Source organism: Drosophila hydei, unplaced genomic scaffold, assembly GCF_003285905.1.
Source record: "Drosophila hydei strain 15085-1641.00,03,60 unplaced genomic scaffold, DhydRS2 tig00000250-arrow-arrow-pilon, whole genome shotgun sequence".
Lineage (NCBI taxonomy): Eukaryota > Metazoa > Arthropoda > Insecta > Diptera > Drosophilidae > Drosophila > Drosophila hydei.
This window is the reverse complement of record NW_022045696.1, coordinates 1,535,188-1,553,781: the sequence shown is the minus strand read 5'-3', so window position 1 is coordinate 1,553,781 and position 18,594 is coordinate 1,535,188. Positions and strand designations below refer to the sequence as shown.

Genomic DNA, 18,594 nt, shown 5'->3' with positions numbered 1-18,594 from the left:
ATAGAAGCGATAAGCTCAAAGTTGACTGACTGACTGACTGACTGCGTTACGCCTAGGCAGCGATTACAGCAAACTTGCCTTTTGTTGACAAAAGGCAGCGAGAACGAGCAAACAACAATCGAGTCCGAGCTGCGTCATCTGTAACAGCTTGACAGTGCAGCGACCCAGTATACGTCCAGCTACGCTTACAGCAAATCAGTTCAATCAGCTGATTGACTGACTGAAGACAAATGCCAAGAGCTGCGCGCCTGTAACTAGTGATGGGTCTCTAGTTGACAAATATCCCATATATATAATATATATATCACATAGCCTAAAGGCAAGCAGTTGAAGAGTTACACATCTTAACTGATAACTGATATATCACATATCTCGAAGTCATCGCACAGCCTTTAGTTGTAATCCAGAGATGTGACACTCATGGCCTCACTTAGCGAGCTCTTTGAACTTTTACGCAACTCAGATTTGTACAGTAAATGATTAATTGCTATATTTTATATGAATAAGCCTGCCAAATGCCACTTTTTTTATTAATCACGCAACTGCAACGCTCACTTGATTACTTGACTTATGTGTGACGCTATTTATACCAGAAAAACATTACTCAATTGCAATCTCTATGGGATGCTAAGATTATAGCATGACCTGAACTTCAAATTGTCAGTTGTCCAGCTCAGATCACAAACTTCCTTTGAGGTGTTATAGAAATCCTAAGTAAAATCTAGGCAACTTAAAGTAACTTCACTTAGGCCAAGGCTTCGTCTTTAGCTTATTTAATTTAAATTTTCATGAAATTTTCAGCTGTCCAGCTCAGATCACAAACTTCCTTTGAGGTGTTATAGAAATCCTAAGTAAAATCTAGGCAACTTGCAGTAACTTCACTTAGGCCAAGGCTTCGTCTTTTGCTCATTTCATTTAAATTTTCATGAAATTTTCAGCTGTCCAGCTCAGATCACAAACTTCCTTTGAGGTGTTATAGAAATCCTAAGTAAAATCTAGGCAACTTGCAGTGACTACACTTAGGCCAAGGCTTCGTTTTTAGCTTATTTCATTTCAAATCTTTAGTCTTCTAGCTGCAATGATTTGTTTGTTTGTTTAACAAATCAGCTGAGCCCTAATCGAAACAGGCTTAAAATAAGCTTCAGCTTTTAATGAACCCGTTTACGTAAACGTCTCAATCGAGAACGTGTGCAGCTGAGGCTAAGGCTCTTTTGGTAGAGCATTCACACGTCTTAATGTGATACGATTGAGTGCTTAAATAAATCTTCAATCAGTTCCTTGGAGTTCCAGGACCACAAAAGACTAAAAAAAATATAGCAAGTAAATTTATATAAATTTATATAAATGTATAAAGTGAAGTTCCCATAAAACTTGAGCTGCTCTAAAGAAGAGCTGCGCCTCGATAGGCAGCGACTGCAACTGGTTTATTCGACGTCAGCCAGAACTGACCTGGCTGTAGAGCAAAGACGTGGAAAACACCTTCGCATTGTAATCTGCGTGATTTATGCGCCTCGAATTCAGAGTCATTCGTGCAGTCTATATAGGAATTATTATCAACTTGTGGGAAATTGAACTAAACGCGCTCGAATTAGTGCAGCTGCCAGCCAGACCCCAGTGACAATGTCGACCGAGGACAGACACTCTCTAAACGGCCATACGAACGGCCAATGGCAAATGGCAAATGGCAAATGCAAGTTTTTCATTTGCTCGTTGACCGATTAAAGTTTTTGTCTGATAATTGCTATAAACGGCGCCTGCCACAATTGAACCGCATTTTTAAGCAGCGAGTCAGCGCGGCCAGCTTAGCTACACAACAGATAGGGTATCACGTGCGTGTAGATGCCCTCTGCAAGGCTGTGCTAAATGGCCAAGAGCACTAAGCTCATTGACTCAAATCTATGCAAATTCAAAAGTTGATTTAATCCATGATTGAAGATGTGTTAATATAAAAAATATAAATCTTAATGTAGGATATCTGTTAAAGTAAATCTCCCTCAATTCTACGTTAATAAGCGCTTTATATATCCTGCTTACTAGAAGTATTGACCTGGTTTACTTGCCTTATCTGCTTTCGTCTAACTTGTTACAAAAGTCTTGAAAATTCTGCTCGAATTTAGCTGAATTTTAATAGACTCATAAAAGTCTTCTATGGCTGGCTGATAAAGAGCTCAAGAGCTTGAGATACTTTATAGTCGAACAGAACAGATAAGAGGCCGAGTCGAGTCAGCTCGCTTCTCACTATGCACAAGTTTATTGCACCCTTTTGCAGCCTATACCTAATTACAGGGTATTAAAAAAAAGTGTATATACAGTATATATATATATAAATGTAACCAACAAACAAAGGATATTAAATTAATTGGGTATTTTATGTTGAGCTGGCGCCATCTGTCGGCGTCTCACAGGCCACTGTTCATGGCGATGCGAATAAACTGAACGGGCGCGGGCGGCTCCACGTTGGCGGCAGCAGCAATCCAATTGCTCACGGGCAAGAGATTGAGCCCAGCGCTGAGATCTGCAAGGGGATCCGAAGTTGTAACTGGCTAGGTGCAGATACTCGTAGGCGGGCAGCGAAACTCACCCGAAGGATCGTTGAGCGCGGGCGCTGTTGCAGTCGTCGCCTGCTCCGAGGGCGAGGCCTCCAGCAGCAATGGTTGCTGCGGCAGCGCAGCTATTGCGGGCAGCACTTGCAGTAAGCCGAACAGCAGCAGCAGCAAATGCAGCTGGTGGTGCTGGTGGTGCAGCTGGTGCTGGTTCTGGAGCTGCTTGGTTCGCGTCATTTTGTTAGCAGCGGATGTCGTGAACTGGCCCGTAAGAAAATCTCGGAAACCTTTTTGAAAACTTCAGCGCAGCGAGCACTTGGTGTGTGTGTGTGTGTGTGTGTGAGGCAAACTGGTATAACTTGTCGCGTTTGCCATTTGGTTCAGCGCCCGCTCATACAACACGACAAATTCGCCAAAACAGCAGCGGCCACAGCACAAACAGCAACAATTGCTGGCGCCTGCTGTCAATGCCGCCAGAATTAGCTGGGAAATGTCAACGGCAGCTGCAACAAGCCAGCCAACGGCGATTGATTCTAAGAGCTGCAGCGGCAGAGGACAGGAGCAGCAGCAATGAACAGTTCGCTGGCAACAGGAACCACAGCAACAGCAACAACAATCGCACAATCAGAGCAACAGTTGCAACAACTGCCACAGCAACTGTTGCTGCCTAACATTTCCAGCTCAATTATGCACGAATAGCTTTGATCGATCTTTCAATTCGAACGCCCCCGCGCCTCGCTTTATGCTCGGCCAGTTACAAAGCCAAAATCAGGTTTCCCATTCACGAGCTAAGTTTTTTCCTATAAATTCTGCAATGGGAACTGGGAAGAAGCAGAGATCTTGCTGTTGGCACGTCAAGATTTGCAGCTGCCAATGGCACAAGGCTGCAGCTGTCAGCCCCTGCTGACCCCTAGCCATTGACCCATGGCTCAGCTATTGTTGACCCGCATTTGGCACAGTTGAAAATAAGTTTTTAACCTTCGCTTGGCCAAAATTTGTTTCGATTCGTTTCTATTGTAACGTGAGGCTGGCTTTCATGACTTTGTCACGAAGGCAATCTCGATCTCTCGATCAGTTTGATTGACAATTGATAAAACCTAAATAAGCTTCAGTTATTTCTTGAGCGTTGCTCCTAGAGCTGATCTCATCAGACCTTGCATTGGTCATGGAACTAACCGGATCAAGAAAAACACGATCAGAAGAGTGTTCCTTCCGGGCAAAGGTCTTTCCACTGCGACAAGCTGTCCGCTCTAGTCTTCTATTCACATTTATTTAAGAGCTTACAGCTGACTTTTAGCTTAGCCTGTGTGGCAGGTAGTTGACCAGCTGACGGCCTAGAGCCAACCGCCGTGTGGGTAATGATGCCAGTCCTCCTTGATCATGTCTGCGCCGCGCTCCGCGATCATCAGCGTGGGCGCATTCGTGTTGCCGGTGGGAATCGTTGGCATGATGCTGGCATCGATGACCCGCAGACCGCGCAGACCACGGACACGCAAACGCGGATCCACAACACCCAGGGGGTCCTCAACCGGTGCCATTTTGCAGGTGCCGACGGGATGGTAAATCGTCTGCGAATAGTACCTGGCCAGGCACTCCCAAAACGCATCGCTCAGGTACTCCACCTCCGGGCAGTTGCGCCATTCGTAGATGTTCAACGTGGCATTGAGCCGCTGCATTGCCGGCGTCTGGGTGAGACGATGCGCCAGTTTGAGGCCCTCAACCATGACGGCCATATCCAGTGGATCGTCGTAGTAGTTGGCATGTATGAGCGGATGCACGCGGGGATCAGCAGAGCGCAGTTGGAGATAGCCACGCGAGCGTGGACGCATCACTAGCGGGGCAATCACAAAGGAGTCCTGATAAATGATGGGCTCAAAGCTGTTCGCATAATTGTCCAGCGTGATGGCCGCGCCTCGTCGGCCAATCATGCCGCCGTCGGCGCCGTAGCCATAGCTGCCCAGGAAGAGTTGGACGTCTGGCCAGTTCGCATCTCGCGGCACCTGAAACCGAGTGCTGACAAAGCCCATCACCTCGCTAACGGGCATCGCATAGAAGAAGCCCTTGTGCTCGTGTAGGAAATCCTGCACGGACTCCTCGTTCAGCAGGTCGGGCACTATAAAGGACATGTGGCTGCCCGGCTGGGGGCTATTGAAGGTGTAGATGGCGCCCGAGGTGGAGATGTGATCCTGCAGATTGCGCCCCACTCCAGGCAGATGCTGCACCAGCGGTATGCCAAGCGGCTGCAGCTGCTCGGCGGGTCCCACGCCGCTGACCATTAGCAGCTGGGGACTGGCCAGGGAACCGGCAGCCAGCAGAACCTCTTTAGCGGCCAGCACCTGATACCGGACTAGGTCGTGCTCGAAACTGACTCCCAGCACGCGCCTGCTGCCCGGCTCAATGTGCAGCCGCTCCACGAAGGCCTTCAAGACAATGTCCAGATTGGGTCGCTGCCAGCTACGACGCATGTAGCCCTTGTTGGCGCTGCAGCGCAGTCCGTTTCGCAGCGTGCCGTGGGGTGGGGCAAAGCCCATTTGGGTGCGGCCATTGAAATCGCCATCGGGATGTGTGAGGCCCAGCTGTGCTGCGGCCTCCATAAACACGTCCAACAGCAGCGAGGGGGATCTGTAGCGCTCCACGCTGATGGGTCCACCATGGCCATGATATGGATTACGCTCGTAGCCGGGCACACGCATATCCTCCGCCTTGCGAAAGTAGTGCAGAACGTTGTTGTACTCCCAGCCCGGATTGCCCAGCTGCCCGGCCCAGTGATCATAGTCGCGGCGATTGCCGCGCACATACATCATCGCATTGATGGAGCTGCAGCCGCCGAGCACCTTGCCGCGCGGCCAGAAGCACTGCTGCTCCTCCATGGCCAGGCAGTAGCGGTCCGAGTGCTCCGTCAGGTACTTCCAGTCCCAGGGACTGCGCTGAAAGACCGGATACATTTGCGGCAGATCCATGAGGAGCGGCTCATCGCCACCTGCCTCCAGCAGTAGCACGCTCCACGCCGGATTCTCTGAGAGACGCGCCGCCAGCACACAGCCCGCCGAGCCGCCACCCACAACGATGAAATCGTAGCTGGGCCGCAGCTGATCAATGTATATGGAGTGGACGCGCTGCCGATCGTCCACAATATCCGGCCGGTAGTCCTTGATGCCCTTGTTCAGCAGAACAATCACCATAGCCGAGGGGCCCAGCGTCAGCAGGAACCGCCACATGGTAACAAACGTATTCACAGCCGTCATCGTGCGCCGCCAGCTCCACTCGCTGCCTTCAATCGAACTGAATTGCCCTACGAGGCCAAGTCCGAGCTCTAAGCCATTGCACAAGCTGCTGACCCAGCGAAACGGTTTCGCCCACAGCGGGTGCAATGACCAATTTACCAATTGCTGCTCTCTCGCATTGTGTAATATTTGAACTCAACTTGGGTCTTCAGCTCTGTGGTTGTGGTTCCTTCTTTCATATCGTAGTACTCGCAGTTTCGTGCAGTCGCTTCCTCTGCTACATACCCTGTAATGGCACATAGCTCTCTCGCTCAGCTACTTCGCAATATGCCAGCTCCAATTGCTCAATTGCTTCTCTATCATATTTCGTATGCTCCGCAAAGGTGTTTGTCTACTTGGCGAACTTTCAGTTGTTATCTGTGATGTTTGATGTGAGGTCAGTTGAAGACAAAGCACTGATTAGATTAGCACTAGTTGCTAAGGTAAGACATGATATACTCGCATAATCAGTAAGATATACAGAGGTGGCTATAAAAGCCAGCAGCAAAGAAGTCGACCAAAACATAAGTCTGGACTGAAAACTGCGCACACAGGCAGAAAACAGCACGTGGGCTAATGCGTCGGGCCTGCTCGACTATCAACTACCCTTTCTTCCATTCAAAGTGGTGGTGCAGAGAGGCGTGGCACAGCTGACAAAGTTCACACAGTCTTGATCAAGGCTATAAACTGAGTTAATCTATGTCTGCCCGCTTCGATAACTTTTAAGATTGCCTTATCGATAATAATCGAAAAAATTTCCTTATCGATAACAACCGATCAATAATTTATAAAATTGCCTTATCGATAATAATCGATCGATAACTTATAAAATTGCCTTATCGATAATAATCGATAATTTCATTTGCATTTTCTAATTTACTGCACAGAGTTGGAACAATTCGAATTTTAGATACCCTATTGCTATTGAGATGGAAAAATCAATTTGAAATTTCAGATGTTATTACAGTGTATATTGCAATGACTATTTGCTGTTCAGTTTTAGAGTGGCTAATATAAGCTTTCATTAATATGCCACGCAGCTGCACAGCATTCTAGGGTATTTCAAGCACAGAAAGCGTCGATTATTATAGGGCATGCTGGCAGCAAGTTAACAGCAGAGATCGCTCAGTTGTTAACAGTAAGCACCTACATCTATTAGCTGCGCTGTTAGTTAACAGCGAAAGCTCGCTCTTTTATGTAGGGCATATGGAAGGGAAATGGTGTAATGGGCAGCTTTCATTCGAGCAACTGTTAACAGTCTGTTGACACAGCTTTAAGCGGCGCTGTTAGCATGCAGTAAAAGCTCACGCTCTGTCTCGCTCGACCTTACATACTCTCTATGTCTTTCTCTGTCTCGCTCAGTGTATTATTGTCGAGTTCATTGGGCCAGCTAAAGGGCGAACGAGCGACGCTGCATGCGTGCGGGCGGGATTAAAAGCTTCGAGTCGAGCAGCATTAAATACTTGAAATTTAAAACGCAGCGTAAACAACCAGAATTAAAAACAGGCAAAGCTGTAAATAAAGATAAAAATAATATTTTAATTGCCTAAAACAAAAAAAAAACAGATGAAATAAAGCAACTTAGCTTCATGTATTTAACGAGCAGCACCAAACTTCGCCGGGCCCACAGCAGTTCGCAATGAGACGCCTACGAGGAGCCAAGTGGGCTGCATTCCTTCTGCTGCTGCTGCACCCTCTGCCCCTGCCTCTGCAGGCCGCTGGCAGTCAGGCACCCAGCAATGGCGTCGGCCTAGGCTTGATAGACTCCGTGACGTCAGCACTGAATGCATCCAGCCGGGCGCTAACCAGCGATTGGCCAGCAAGTGTAATAGGAAATCCCACGAGTCCAGCTAGCTACGATTACATCGTGGTGGGTGCGGGCAGCGCGGGCGCCATTGTAGCCAGTCGGTTGGCAGAGCAGCCCAATGTGACGGTGCTGCTGCTGGAGGCGGGTCAGGACCCACCGCTCGAATCGGAGATCTATGCACTGAGTGGCTCCATGCACCACGACCCGCGCTACATGTGGCTGAGCGAGGCGGAGCCGAATCCTCAGTGCTGCCAGGCCATGGAGCCACCGCATGGCTGCTGCTGGTGGCACGGACGCATGCTGGGCGGCACAGGCGCTCTCAACGGAAATATCTATGTGCCGGGCAGTGCAACCAACTTTCGCAATTGGCGCTGGCGTCTAGGCCTCCAGGGCTGGGATTGGCCGCAAGTGCAGCGTGCGTACCGCCAGCTGCAGTCGCGACTGAAGCTGAGCTACTTTCCCATCGAGCCGCTCAACCAGCGACTGGCCGAGCTCATCTATGCTGCCAGCTCGGAGCTAGGTGTGCCCCGGATGCAGCAGCCCTTACTCTCCGGCAGCAGCTTTGGCTACACACATCAGGTGCCGGCCACGATAAACCAAGGCAGACGGGTGAGCAGCGCTCGCAGTTACCTGGCTGGCGTAACCCGTCCCAATCTTACCATACTGCGCGGTGCTCAGGCCCAGCGGCTGTTGCTCAGCGCCAGCGGACAACGGCTACGCGGCGTCAGCTACTATCACATGGCCAGCAATCGCACGCTCACCGCTTGGTCCAGTCGCGAACTAGTCCTAAGCGCAGGTGCGCTCAACTCGCCTAAGCTCCTTCTGCTGTCCGGCATTGGGCCAGCCCGACAGCTAAGCAGGCTTGGCATACAGCCACGCCTGCCGCTGGAGGGTGTGGGTAAGAATCTTCATGATCATGGCATGTTGCCGCTGTTCTTGCGCTTCTCGGGCTCCAGCTGCGCCGTCAACAGCAGTCGACCAGCAAGTGGGCGTGGTGCCTTTGAGCCCGCCTCTGTGGCGGAGTATTTGCTGCAAGGACAACGCGGTCCGTTGGCCGCGAGCTTCTCGATGATGGGCTTCATCAACTCGAGTGCGCCAACGAGTCGTTCCGGGCAGCCAGACGTGCACGTGGTCGCACACACGTTGCTGCCACGCGGCGGCGACGGCAGCTTTGGCTACCTGGGCTTTCGCTCGGCCCTGATAGCCGCTCAGCGAGCGGCCCTGCAGCAGACAGATCTGCTGCAGATCATGGGCTCGCTGATATTGCCCAAGTGGCGCGGCAGCGTCTCACTGCGCAGCAGCGATCCGAGCGAGCCACCGCTGGTAAGGAATAACTATGCCTCGCATCCAGACGATCGTGCCACGCTGTTGCGCTTCGTGCGCTACGTGCAGCGGCTGCTGAACACACGCGCCTTCCGGCGCTGCGGCCTTAGCTTGTGGTTGCCGCCGCTGCCCGAATGCGATGTCCTTGAGCCGGACTCGGATGCCTACTGGCTGTGCCACATACGCTACATGTTTGTGGGCGCGTGGCATGCAGTCGGCAGCTGCCGCATGGCCGCCTCCAGCGAGCCTCTGGGCGTCGTCGATGAGCGACTGCGCGTGCGCGGCATTCAAGGACTGCGAGTAGCGGACGCCAGCATCATCCCAGAGATTACGGCGGGCAATACGAATGCGCCCGCCATGATGATTGGCGAGCAGGCGGCCCGTATGATACGCGAGGATCAGCTAGGAGATGAACAGGTGGAGGATCAATCGCAACAGAGTCTGCTGCCCAATGAGCTGCTCGAACAGGCAGCATCAGCGAATCCACCTACAACAGGGGAAACCAATGAGATACTTCCTTGAGCCAGCCAATTAAACCAAAGATCACCTATATAACAGTGATAAATAACAGCATACCATATAAGGACACTTATAATCAAGCAATATCTTCATATACTTAAGACGTTAATCTTTGGAAGATCTGATCTACATTGAAACCACTTTAGAATCTTATTCCTGTGTGCTTCACAGATAGTTCATGAATTAGTCCGAAGAGCCTCCAGTTAGTACCATTGATCCTACCCTCACATACTTTAGTCCACACCGCAGATTATTTGTTATTATTCTTCTTCTTGTTTTATTCATCTCAATACTGGTCTAGACTATAATTTGTTCTGGCAAAGGATAGTCGAATATACCACTTGAAATTGAAAGAAAATGTTCATTTTACTGGACATTGCTTCACTGTTTCGTTAAGTTACAATAAATACATAAGATTCGCTTATAAATACCAAAAAAAAAACTATTAAAGAGCTTGGATTAAGTCTAGGAAACACAAAAAAACGATAGAGACAAGTACACTCACAGTTCGATTCACACACAGATGCACACACTCTAATCCACACACACACACACACACATATACGGAGGCATAAAAGGAAGATATTCGCTTATCAGACTATTGTATTCTTGATCCAGAACTCTTTTATCATATCGCTGCCCTTCTCGGCGATCATGATCACGGGCGCATTTGTGTTGGCCGAGACGAGCTTGGGCATGATGCTGGCATCGATGACGCGCAGTCCGCGTATGCCGTAGACTCGTAGCTTGGCGTCGACGACCGCATCCTTGTCCCAGTAGGGGCCCATTTTGCAGGTGCCCACCGGATGGTAAATAGTCGACGTGTATCGACGCACCATGCACTCCCAATAGGTATCCGTGAATGGGACGAGATGCTCGCAGCCCGGCCAACGTATGCTGGACAGTCGGGAGCCAAAGCGCTGCATCGCCTTGGTGCGGGAAAGAGCGACGGCGACCTTGACACCCTCGATGAGGGTCTTCAGGTCGAAGTCGTCCTTCAAGTAGTTGGGGAAGATGTAAGGATAGTCGAAGGGATTGCTGCTGCGCAGCTTAATACTGCCCGTGCTGCGTGGACGCAGCAGCATCGGAATTATGCTCCAGGCATCCCGATTGTTGATCGGCTCGAATACCGAACGGTAAAACGAATCCGAGAGGCCGTGCGCCTTCCGCAGCTGCGATCCGCCATCGGAATTCGTTGAGCCAGAAACGAAATGAAACTCTATGTCCGGCCAGTCCAGCGAGCTGTTGGCATATTTCGTATTCACATAGGCCAAGCCCTCAACGCCACCGAGAATGGTGAGCGGACCTTGGCCAAAGACCGCGTACTGCAGCACCGTGGACATGGTGTGAAAGCGGTTCTCCACTATGGACACCGGCTGATTCACGAGAAATGTGAGTCCGCCCAGTCCGATGTGATCCTGCAGGTTCTCGCCGACGCTGAGCTCCTTGATGAGCGGTATGCGATGCTTGGCCAGCTGCTTGCGTGGGCCAATACCGCTTAGCATCAGCAGCTGCGGACTGTTCACTGAACCGCCCGAGAGGACAACCTCCTTGGTGGCCCGCACATGATAGAGCTTCTGCTCTTTAACAAATTCCACTCCAAAGGCCAACTTGCTAACCGGATCGATCATAATGCGTGTCACGTGCGAGTTCATTGAGATGTGAAGATTGGGACGCAGACGGGCTGGTCGCAGGAATGCCTTGGAGGTGGAGCAGCGCGAACCACGCCTTGTCGTGCCCTGGGCAATCATGAAGCCCGTCATTTTCTCGCCATTCAAGTCGCGATTGTCGTAGCCCATTTCCACGCCCGCCTCCACAAAGCTGGCCGCCAGGGGCGTGTGGTAGGGCGCTTCGCCCACAGTCAAATAGCCGCCTGTGGCATGGTAGGGCGTGCTCGCCAAATATGGATTGGTATTATCCTCGGACTTCTTGAAGTAGTAAAGTGCATCGCGATACGACCAGCTAGGATTGCCCAGTGCCTCCCAGTTGTCATAGTCATGCTTGGAGCCGCGCAGGTACAGCATGTAGTTAAGCACGGAGCTGCCACCCAACACCTTGCCCCTCGGCCAGTTGCAGCGTCCGCCTTGCATAGCTGAAAGTAGTAGATCGTATAGCATAAGAAACGGTAGCATGAAAGGTGACGACAAGGAAAGAAGAGAGTGATCTGCCTAAAAAGATTTGGGTAGAAGCTTTCTCCTTGTCCGTTGGTAACACCTACCCAAGCAAGAAGTGCCTGACGGTTCCGTTTTGTACTGCCAATCAATTTTGGATAGCTGCAAGTATCCGGCCATCAGTGGGACATCCGTTAGCTCTGTCTCGTCACCGCCCGCTTCCAGCAGAAGGACATTCCAATTTTCGACTTCGGTCAAGCGATTGGCCACCACAGCGCCGGCCGAACCGGCGCCTATCACTATAAAATCATAGTGGTCCAGAATGTCGTCACTGCTCACATCGCTGGGCTTCGACTCGGGATCCATGATCTCCTCGTACTGGAAGTAGGCAACCGCTGCCATAAGCATGGGTATGAACCAGGTGTTGCTGGTTGCCGCCGTCACCGCGCCCCCGATGGCCGAGGCAGCGCCAACAATAGCCGAGCTCATGGTTGAAGGCTCCTTCTAATGGCTGTCTCCAAGTCAGGCGATAGCGATCTTCCAACGTGCCACGACGTGTCTGCAATTGAAACAAAAATGAAAAGAAAAGAAATAAATCAGCAAATATGTGATGAAAAGTCACGTTTGTAATATATGTAATCGGGTTAGGCGATTCGATTGCTCGAATCGAAGCTTTTCACGCGCCTCAACATTTCGATCACGATCTGCGGCACTTCGGCAATTTCGTAACGCGATTGTGGCTGCCATTTGTTATGCATACCCTGTACCCGGTTGCCCAACATGCCCCACTCGCTTATCAGATCTAAGCGACGAGTGCAATGGACACCTCTTCAGCAAGCTCTCAGCTGTACTTCAAGCAACAAGAACAAGTTCCTTAGCTGGCCATAAACATTCGTTTACCGTTACAGAAAGCTCTAGCACGTGTGGGAAAGCTTGACAAAGCTTAAGCCTGCATTGCAAAAGGCAAAAGAGAACAGTGCGAATCTCTCTATAGTTACTTGGAATGCTTAGCAATTTGACCTTCTGAACGTATCTATGCTTTGTGATCCATTGCAGGCAAAGGGTAATCCCCCTAGCAAAGAGATTGTGAGGTGTAAGCAGGTCTTCCCAGCGATATATGCATATACAATAGACTCTAAGCCAACAACTGGCTGTAACAATACAGCAACAATACGGCCAAGTATTTTTTGTTGCATGCGCTGCACTCGGAGTTGGGGTAAAAGGCCTCCCGCATAAAAGTGAAATCTCTCGCATCGATTATAAAACCTTCCGAAACAAAATCCAACAAAACAAAAAAGAGAAAAACACCGATTTTCTCTCAATTGTTTCTTGTCAAAAAGCTAGGCAACAATTGCTGTAAGTACACAGCAACCAGTTTGGTGGCAGCCCTAACGGCGGCGCTGCCGCCAAAACTGTTTCCTGATTTTGCATAATCTTTGGCTAGCTTCGAGCTAAACTAACGGCTAACAGCGCCAGCACTTGCCGCTGTTGTTGTTGGTGTAGTCACAATTACAAACTTGTTGCTGCGCTTGGTTGCTGTTGTTGTTGTTGCAAACAGGTTGCCACTGCGTCGAGTTGAATGTGCGCAGCGCTGCTCAAGTTCAAGGTACTAGCGGAAAAAAAATGCCAAAGCACCGCAGTAACAGCAGCAACAGCCACGCAGCGGCAGCGCTGCTTTTGCAGCCATGCGAATAGCCGCTAAATAGTCAAGCAAATATCGTTAAAGAGAAATGCATAACAACATACGCAGGCAACAACAGCGACGAGCACAACAGTTACAGTTACAGTTATCACAACGAACACTTAACGAAGCGGCGATGAATCACTTTCGTTGAGAAAGCTTCTGCTGGCGTAGGCGTCGCTAACGTGCTAACGTCGCTGTCGACGTCGTCGCCACCACTACGCATGCGTCGACGCGTCGGCTTAGAATTTTTGACTGTTTGCGTTCCTTGTTGTTGCCGTCGCTGTTGCTGCGCTGCCGCTTCTCTTGTTCACGTTGATTTCTTTTTGCCCATTGGCACACTTTTGCATTGTGATTTTGTTTATTTATATATTAACGAACGCACACACACATGCACGCGTGGATATGTATTTTCCTTTCTTACTCACTTGCGTTGTGGATCTATGGCAAAGGAGTTGATATTTAGCTTAGTGCAATTGTTGTTTCTTTTGCCTTTGCTTTTGCTCACTTTAAGCTTGCGTTCGATCTGAAGCTTCTCTTTTTACTTGTACGTTTATGTACGCTTTCTTTAACACTTTCTTTCTGTGCGGTTACTACGGCCGCGCGCTGCGACGTTCGCTGGCCAACTGAAGCATTGAGCCATTAAAACGGAGCCCAAACAGCAACAAAGCTAGAAATGGCCACTCCAACTCGCTCTCTTTCTCTCTTACACACATACACACATACGCGCGCACACACACTCTCTCAGCTCGTATGCGCCTTTGCAGCTGCGCAGCCTTCACCATGCCCTTTGGCGTTGTTTGATGGCGGCGACGGCCTGCATTGTGGGCAGCGTACAGCAGGCGAATTGAACCGTTAGGTGGCACCTCAAATGGACAAGCGCTTCCTGTTTGGCTTCTCTTGCTGGCACTCTTGGCTGCCACCATGCTCATTCATCAAGTCTTTGACGCGATGTGACGTGTTTGCCGGCACGTAGACATAACACATATATACACACCTACATACACACACACACACACACACGGGCAGTGCTTTGACGACTGCGAAATGCTTTCACTCTTACTATATAAGCCATTGGCCATTATGATGCTACGCCCCTAGCCAAAAAGAAAAAAAGTGCGTGTGTCACAGCCAGCAACATTTGTGGGTCACCAACAACTCGGACACAGACTTGGCCTGCCCCAATGACGTCAGCAGTGCAAGCTGCAACTGAAAAGCTTTGAATAAGGGCTAGTTTTTAGCGGCTTGGTAAAAATAGACATCGACTGCCTGTATACCCAGTAAATATGGGTTTTGGCTTACAATTTAACTACTTTTACTAGTACTATTTAAATATAATAAAATTATTTAAAAATATTTAAATATATTTCTAAATATTTATATTTAAGACAAAAAACCAGCTAAGCTTAGAGTAGTTTATTCATTTATTTTTATTTTAATTTTATTATTATTTTATTATTGGTAAAAGCTATGGAAGTTTCAGTATATTTTATAATTTTTAAGTCCATTTGCATAATATTTTTTTATCTATTTAATGTTTGAAAATGTAGCTTTAAAGCTGCTAAGCTGCCAGCTCTATTGAATATTAACTCACTCCTGCTCACCCTCTCAATCTTTCTCTCTCTCTCTTCTTCTCTGTCACTCTGTTAGGTGGCTGCTGTGGCTCGACGAAGAAGCGAACAATTGTCGGCGGCTGGGCCTGGGCCTGGTGGCTGGTGACGGACGTGCAACGGCTCTCGCTGAACGTGATGACGTTGAATCCGATGTGCGAGAACGTGGAGACCGCCCAGGGCGTACCGCTGACGGTGACCGGCGTGGCGCAGTGCAAGATCATGAAGGTATGTGGGCGAGCGGGCGAGCCGTCATTCTCTCCTCTTTTCCTTTTTAGCCACTTTCATCGGCTACGTTAGCTGCTCTCTCACTGGGAGCAAGTAATTGCAGTTTTTCAGTTTCGTTATGCAAGTTATTTAGCTTCCCTTTATCCAACAGATATACCTATTTATATATACATATATAATCCAATTCTTATATAATCTTTCGTATTTGGCATGCATTTTTCGTAGCTACGTAGAAACGCGTCTGAAATTTGGCTTACAGTTCCTTTTAGCATCATATCTACCCAATGAAACAGTTTATAAATATATATATTCATACAATTATCGTATATTTTAATCCGATTTAGCATTTTTTTTTATTAAGTATGTTTTAACTCTTTCGAATCCCCCCACCCCACCCGATCCCTACCACATTTCCGAATCAATTCAATTATATTTAGCCTTGCAAGCGCCTTAGAACTGATCCATCAAAAGTAAGTGTAGAACGTATCGTAAACTTGTGAAAATTGCTTTAGTTTCGTATAAATATGTATTGAGTATAGCATTTGAATCATTGCTGTGACTTGGCGCACTACTTCCCATGCACAGCATTCATGAATTCACAGTAACTGTGACCCATAGCACTTTTCGCACAGTCTCACTCAAATAATAGCAGTGCCGCGATTCGAATCACACTATGAATCACTACTTAAATCGCAAATAATATGTATACATATATGTTAGAGTCAACTTGAATCAGAAATCTATGATTGAATGATTTATGTATCCACAAATCGAATCATAACCAAGTTCGATTGTATATAATAGTGCACAATTTAGGAACTCTGATATTCGAATCATTATTCACAGTTTGCAGTTTGCAGTAGCTATAAATTCACCAATCATAGTTTACGACCCAAGCAACTGATTCAATCATTCACAGTCATTATGATTTGAATTAGTTTAGTTTAAGCTAGCATCTGTTAATAATACATTATAATACATTGACTAAGAATTCCAGTGTAAGCAATTTGAATCATTATTCACAGCATTTTCCGTTTGTCAACTCATTCACAGTAGTTGAACCTTGCCTAGAATATTCCATGGCATTTGTAAATATCTGTAAATCAAATAAATATTAGCCTAAGAAACTGAATGGATCAAAGCTCACCAGACTTATCAATGAATCAATCATTCACAGTAGCACTTCTGAGAATTAGAATCGTCGGCTCACAATCGTAATCGCTCGTTATGAACATTTTGTTTTTCTTCTTTCTTTTATTTGTTTATATTTTTTTGTCACTAGGCATGATTTGATACGCACAGTTTATTTGGCTCTTCAGCATTCAATGATTCAAAATTAAGTTCTTCGTTAATTATTTTCATTTCATTATTACAGTCATCTTCGTATAAAAATAATGATTATGCTAACAACGAGGTATGTTTATTGCGTTAACATCGTTTGCTCCTTAACAATTTTCATTTCGGTTTTGGTTTCGTTATTCACACTCACACTGACTCACTCCATAGCACACACCCACGCACAGCTCACGCACGATTCAGACCCTGAGTCGAGTTCCCTGTTTCTACCATAGATGCCATATCATTTGCTGCATGTCTTTGTCGTTAAGATCTTATGATTTGTATCACATGCACATATACATGCCTGCATAGTAAATAGTAAGCGTAGCACTCATTCATTATATTGTATGCGAGAAAAGGCGCCCTTTATGCCCTTTAGCTTTATTCAATTGAGTCTACAGTCTACATAAACAGTCGAAATTTTTTGACATTTGTGTTTTTTTACCTCTTCTCTACTTTCTTTTACCAACCACTTACCCTGCGCTCGAATCGTTCGAATCAACTGAACTCAACTCGACTCCAATCAACTCAACTCATCAAACGAATCCGACAAAAAAAAAAAAAAAAACAAACAAACAACTGTAAATGATAACAAATCAAAATTAACAAATCGCTTGAAAAACAACAACAACAACAACAACTAATATATAATAATAATTATTAATAAAAAAAAAAACAAAAACTTCATCTGAATTACGCCTACTGCTAAACGTCTGCTAATGTTAATGTTACTGTTACCGTTACTGTTACTGTTACTGCTAATGTTACTGTTAATGTTACGGTTACTGTTACGTTTAATGTGTGCGTGTGTGTGTGTGTGTGCGAACCTGTATTGCGTGTGTGTGGGTATAAATGAATCGTAATTACTCGAAAACTAATCAAAAACCTATCGATAACAAATTATTAAATAATTGCTATTTGACTGTGTCTTTGGATTGTCCGTCCCACTCTCTCCCTCTACCTATCTCTCTCTCTCTCTCTCTCTCTATTCATCTCTGTGTGTGCCGTATCAAACAACAACAAATATTAATCAATTAATAACACGATCATCAATTCATTTAATCAACTATTCGCATACCCAAACACACACACACACACACACACACACACCGACACACACACACACACAGATGATGAATGTTTATTATTTTCATCATCAGGCCGACGAGCTGCTGGGCACCGCCAGCGAGCAATTCCTGGGCAAGAGCGTCAAGGAGATCAAGCAAACCATTCTGCAAACCCTGGAAGGACATCTGCGCGCCATATTGGGTAAGTCAACATGCGACTTTAGATACACGTAAGGCTATATTCTCTTCGACTTTATGTTCCTGTTAAAAGCTTTTCTGCCTGTTAAGTGGATTGACAATGAGCTCCACGCAAATCTGATCAGAGTTGGACAGGTTCTATGGGAAACTAAACTATTGCCATGTCAATGTTAGTGTTAGGGTTGCCAGACTGTTTAAAAATATTCAGAAATGCAATAACTTTGCCAGCCATCGGGTGCTACCGACTGCCTAATACTCGTTCCCAGAATTATTGCTATCCACCTCACAGAAGTAGCTAAAGAAATATATATATATATATATATATATTGATATATATATACGAGTATATATTCAACTAAGTCAAGTTCCTAGCTTCATTAATGATTAGACAGCCGGGCCAATATACTCCTTTCGCCTACACAACAATGCTGAAATCGGGCTCATCACGTATGTGAAGGAATGAATCCCGTTTAATATACTTTTCCCGTAAGCGAAGGCACGAGTCTGAGTCACGCTAATTGCTAATGGATGTGACAAAAGCCAGGTTAAAGAACTGACAACGTGTCGCCAGCTGCTTTAAGAGCAGTTCAGTTAACTGGTATTGTTAACACTTGAAGTGGACTTAGAGCTCAGCTCAAGCTCTATGATAATTGGAGCTAGTCGAGTACTCGGCTAGAACCCTTGAATAGTTAACTTTCAGCGTCTCGCTGCCTATCGCTAGTCATCGGCTACGTCATATTCTAATCGAGTTTGTGGCTCGACCTTGCCGCCAAATTGATTGCTTTAATCAAAGTAGACTTGAGAGGCTTTACGAGTGCGTTGAACTGAGCTCGGTGCGTGTGATTCGAATAGATTCGAAAAGAGCCGCGTTATTACGGCCGAAAGAGTGCGAGGGCTAGAATCGCT

General features: G+C 47.2%; 5 protein-coding genes across 8 annotated transcripts in view; 2 read left to right on the top strand and 3 right to left on the bottom strand.

Annotated features, from left to right (window-relative positions):
- Nucleotides 1-18,594, top strand: part of LOC111591884 (flotillin-2) — a 103,523-nt gene that overhangs the window by 81,691 nt on the left and 3,238 nt on the right. For 2 of the 3 annotated variants that reach the window (XM_030223687.1, XM_030223686.1), the window contains exons 3-5: nt 14,898-15,085; nt 16,461-16,499; nt 17,584-17,692. In XM_030223687.1, the coding sequence (XP_030079547.1) occupies nt 14,898-15,085; nt 16,461-16,499; nt 17,584-17,692 (336 nt within the window). The remainder of the gene's footprint in view (nt 1-14,897; nt 15,086-16,460; nt 16,500-17,583; nt 17,693-18,594) is intronic. The other variant, XM_030223688.1, reaches the window with a different exon arrangement.
- LOC111591901 lies at nt 2,236-2,793 on the bottom strand. The gene is made up of 2 exons (XM_023303809.2): nt 2,582-2,793; nt 2,236-2,515 (listed from the first exon to the last, which is right to left on the bottom strand). The coding sequence occupies exons 1-2, from the start codon at nt 2,778-2,780 to the stop codon at nt 2,400-2,402; spliced, it is 315 nt and encodes a 104-aa protein (XP_023159577.2). The 5' UTR covers nt 2,781-2,793; the 3' UTR covers nt 2,236-2,399.
- Nucleotides 3,770-5,843, bottom strand: LOC111591891 (glucose dehydrogenase [FAD, quinone]). The gene has a single exon (XM_023303798.2). The coding sequence runs from the start codon at nt 5,786-5,788 to the stop codon at nt 3,878-3,880; it is 1,911 nt and encodes a 636-aa protein (XP_023159566.2). The 5' UTR covers nt 5,789-5,843; the 3' UTR covers nt 3,770-3,877.
- On the top strand, nt 7,243-9,478 carry LOC111591882 (glucose dehydrogenase [FAD, quinone]). The gene has a single exon (XM_023303783.2). The coding sequence runs from the start codon at nt 7,446-7,448 to the stop codon at nt 9,456-9,458; it is 2,013 nt and encodes a 670-aa protein (XP_023159551.2). The 5' UTR covers nt 7,243-7,445; the 3' UTR covers nt 9,459-9,478.
- LOC111591883 (glucose dehydrogenase [FAD, quinone]) lies at nt 10,027-13,708 on the bottom strand. 2 transcript variants are annotated; one of them, XM_023303785.2, is made up of 3 exons: nt 13,676-13,708; nt 11,674-12,125; nt 10,027-11,547 (listed from the first exon to the last, which is right to left on the bottom strand). In XM_023303785.2, exons 2-3 carry the CDS (start codon nt 12,053-12,055, stop codon nt 10,049-10,051), a joined length of 1,881 nt encoding a protein of 626 aa, XP_023159553.2. In that variant the 5' UTR covers nt 12,056-12,125; nt 13,676-13,708; the 3' UTR covers nt 10,027-10,048. The 2 variants fall into 2 exon arrangements, with proteins under 2 accessions (XP_023159553.2, XP_023159552.2); XM_023303784.2 differs by lacking the exon at nt 13,676-13,708 and adding an exon at nt 12,327-12,400.

What these genes read in the sequence shown, in the direction of transcription:
- LOC111591901 (XM_023303809.2), bottom strand. Translation starts at nt 2,780, where the DNA reads ATGACGCGAACCAAGCAGCTCCAGAACCAGCACCAGCTGCACCACCAG. An exon ending in CGCGCTCAACGATCCTTCGG is followed by an intron (nt 2,516 to 2,581) that starts GTGAGTTTCGCT and finishes ATCCCCTTGCAG; the next exon opens with ATCTCAGCGCTGGGCTCAAT.
- LOC111591891 (XM_023303798.2), bottom strand. Translation starts at nt 5,788, where the DNA reads ATGACGGCTGTGAATACGTTTGTTACCATGTGGCGGTTCCTGCTGACG.
- LOC111591882 (XM_023303783.2), top strand. Translation starts at nt 7,446, where the DNA reads ATGAGACGCCTACGAGGAGCCAAGTGGGCTGCATTCCTTCTGCTGCTG.
- LOC111591883 (XM_023303785.2), bottom strand. Translation starts at nt 12,055, where the DNA reads ATGAGCTCGGCTATTGTTGGCGCTGCCTCGGCCATCGGGGGCGCGGTG. An exon ending in GTCAGGCACTTCTTGCTTGG is followed by an intron (nt 11,548 to 11,673) that starts GTAGGTGTTACC and finishes TACTACTTTCAG; the next exon opens with CTATGCAAGGCGGACGCTGC.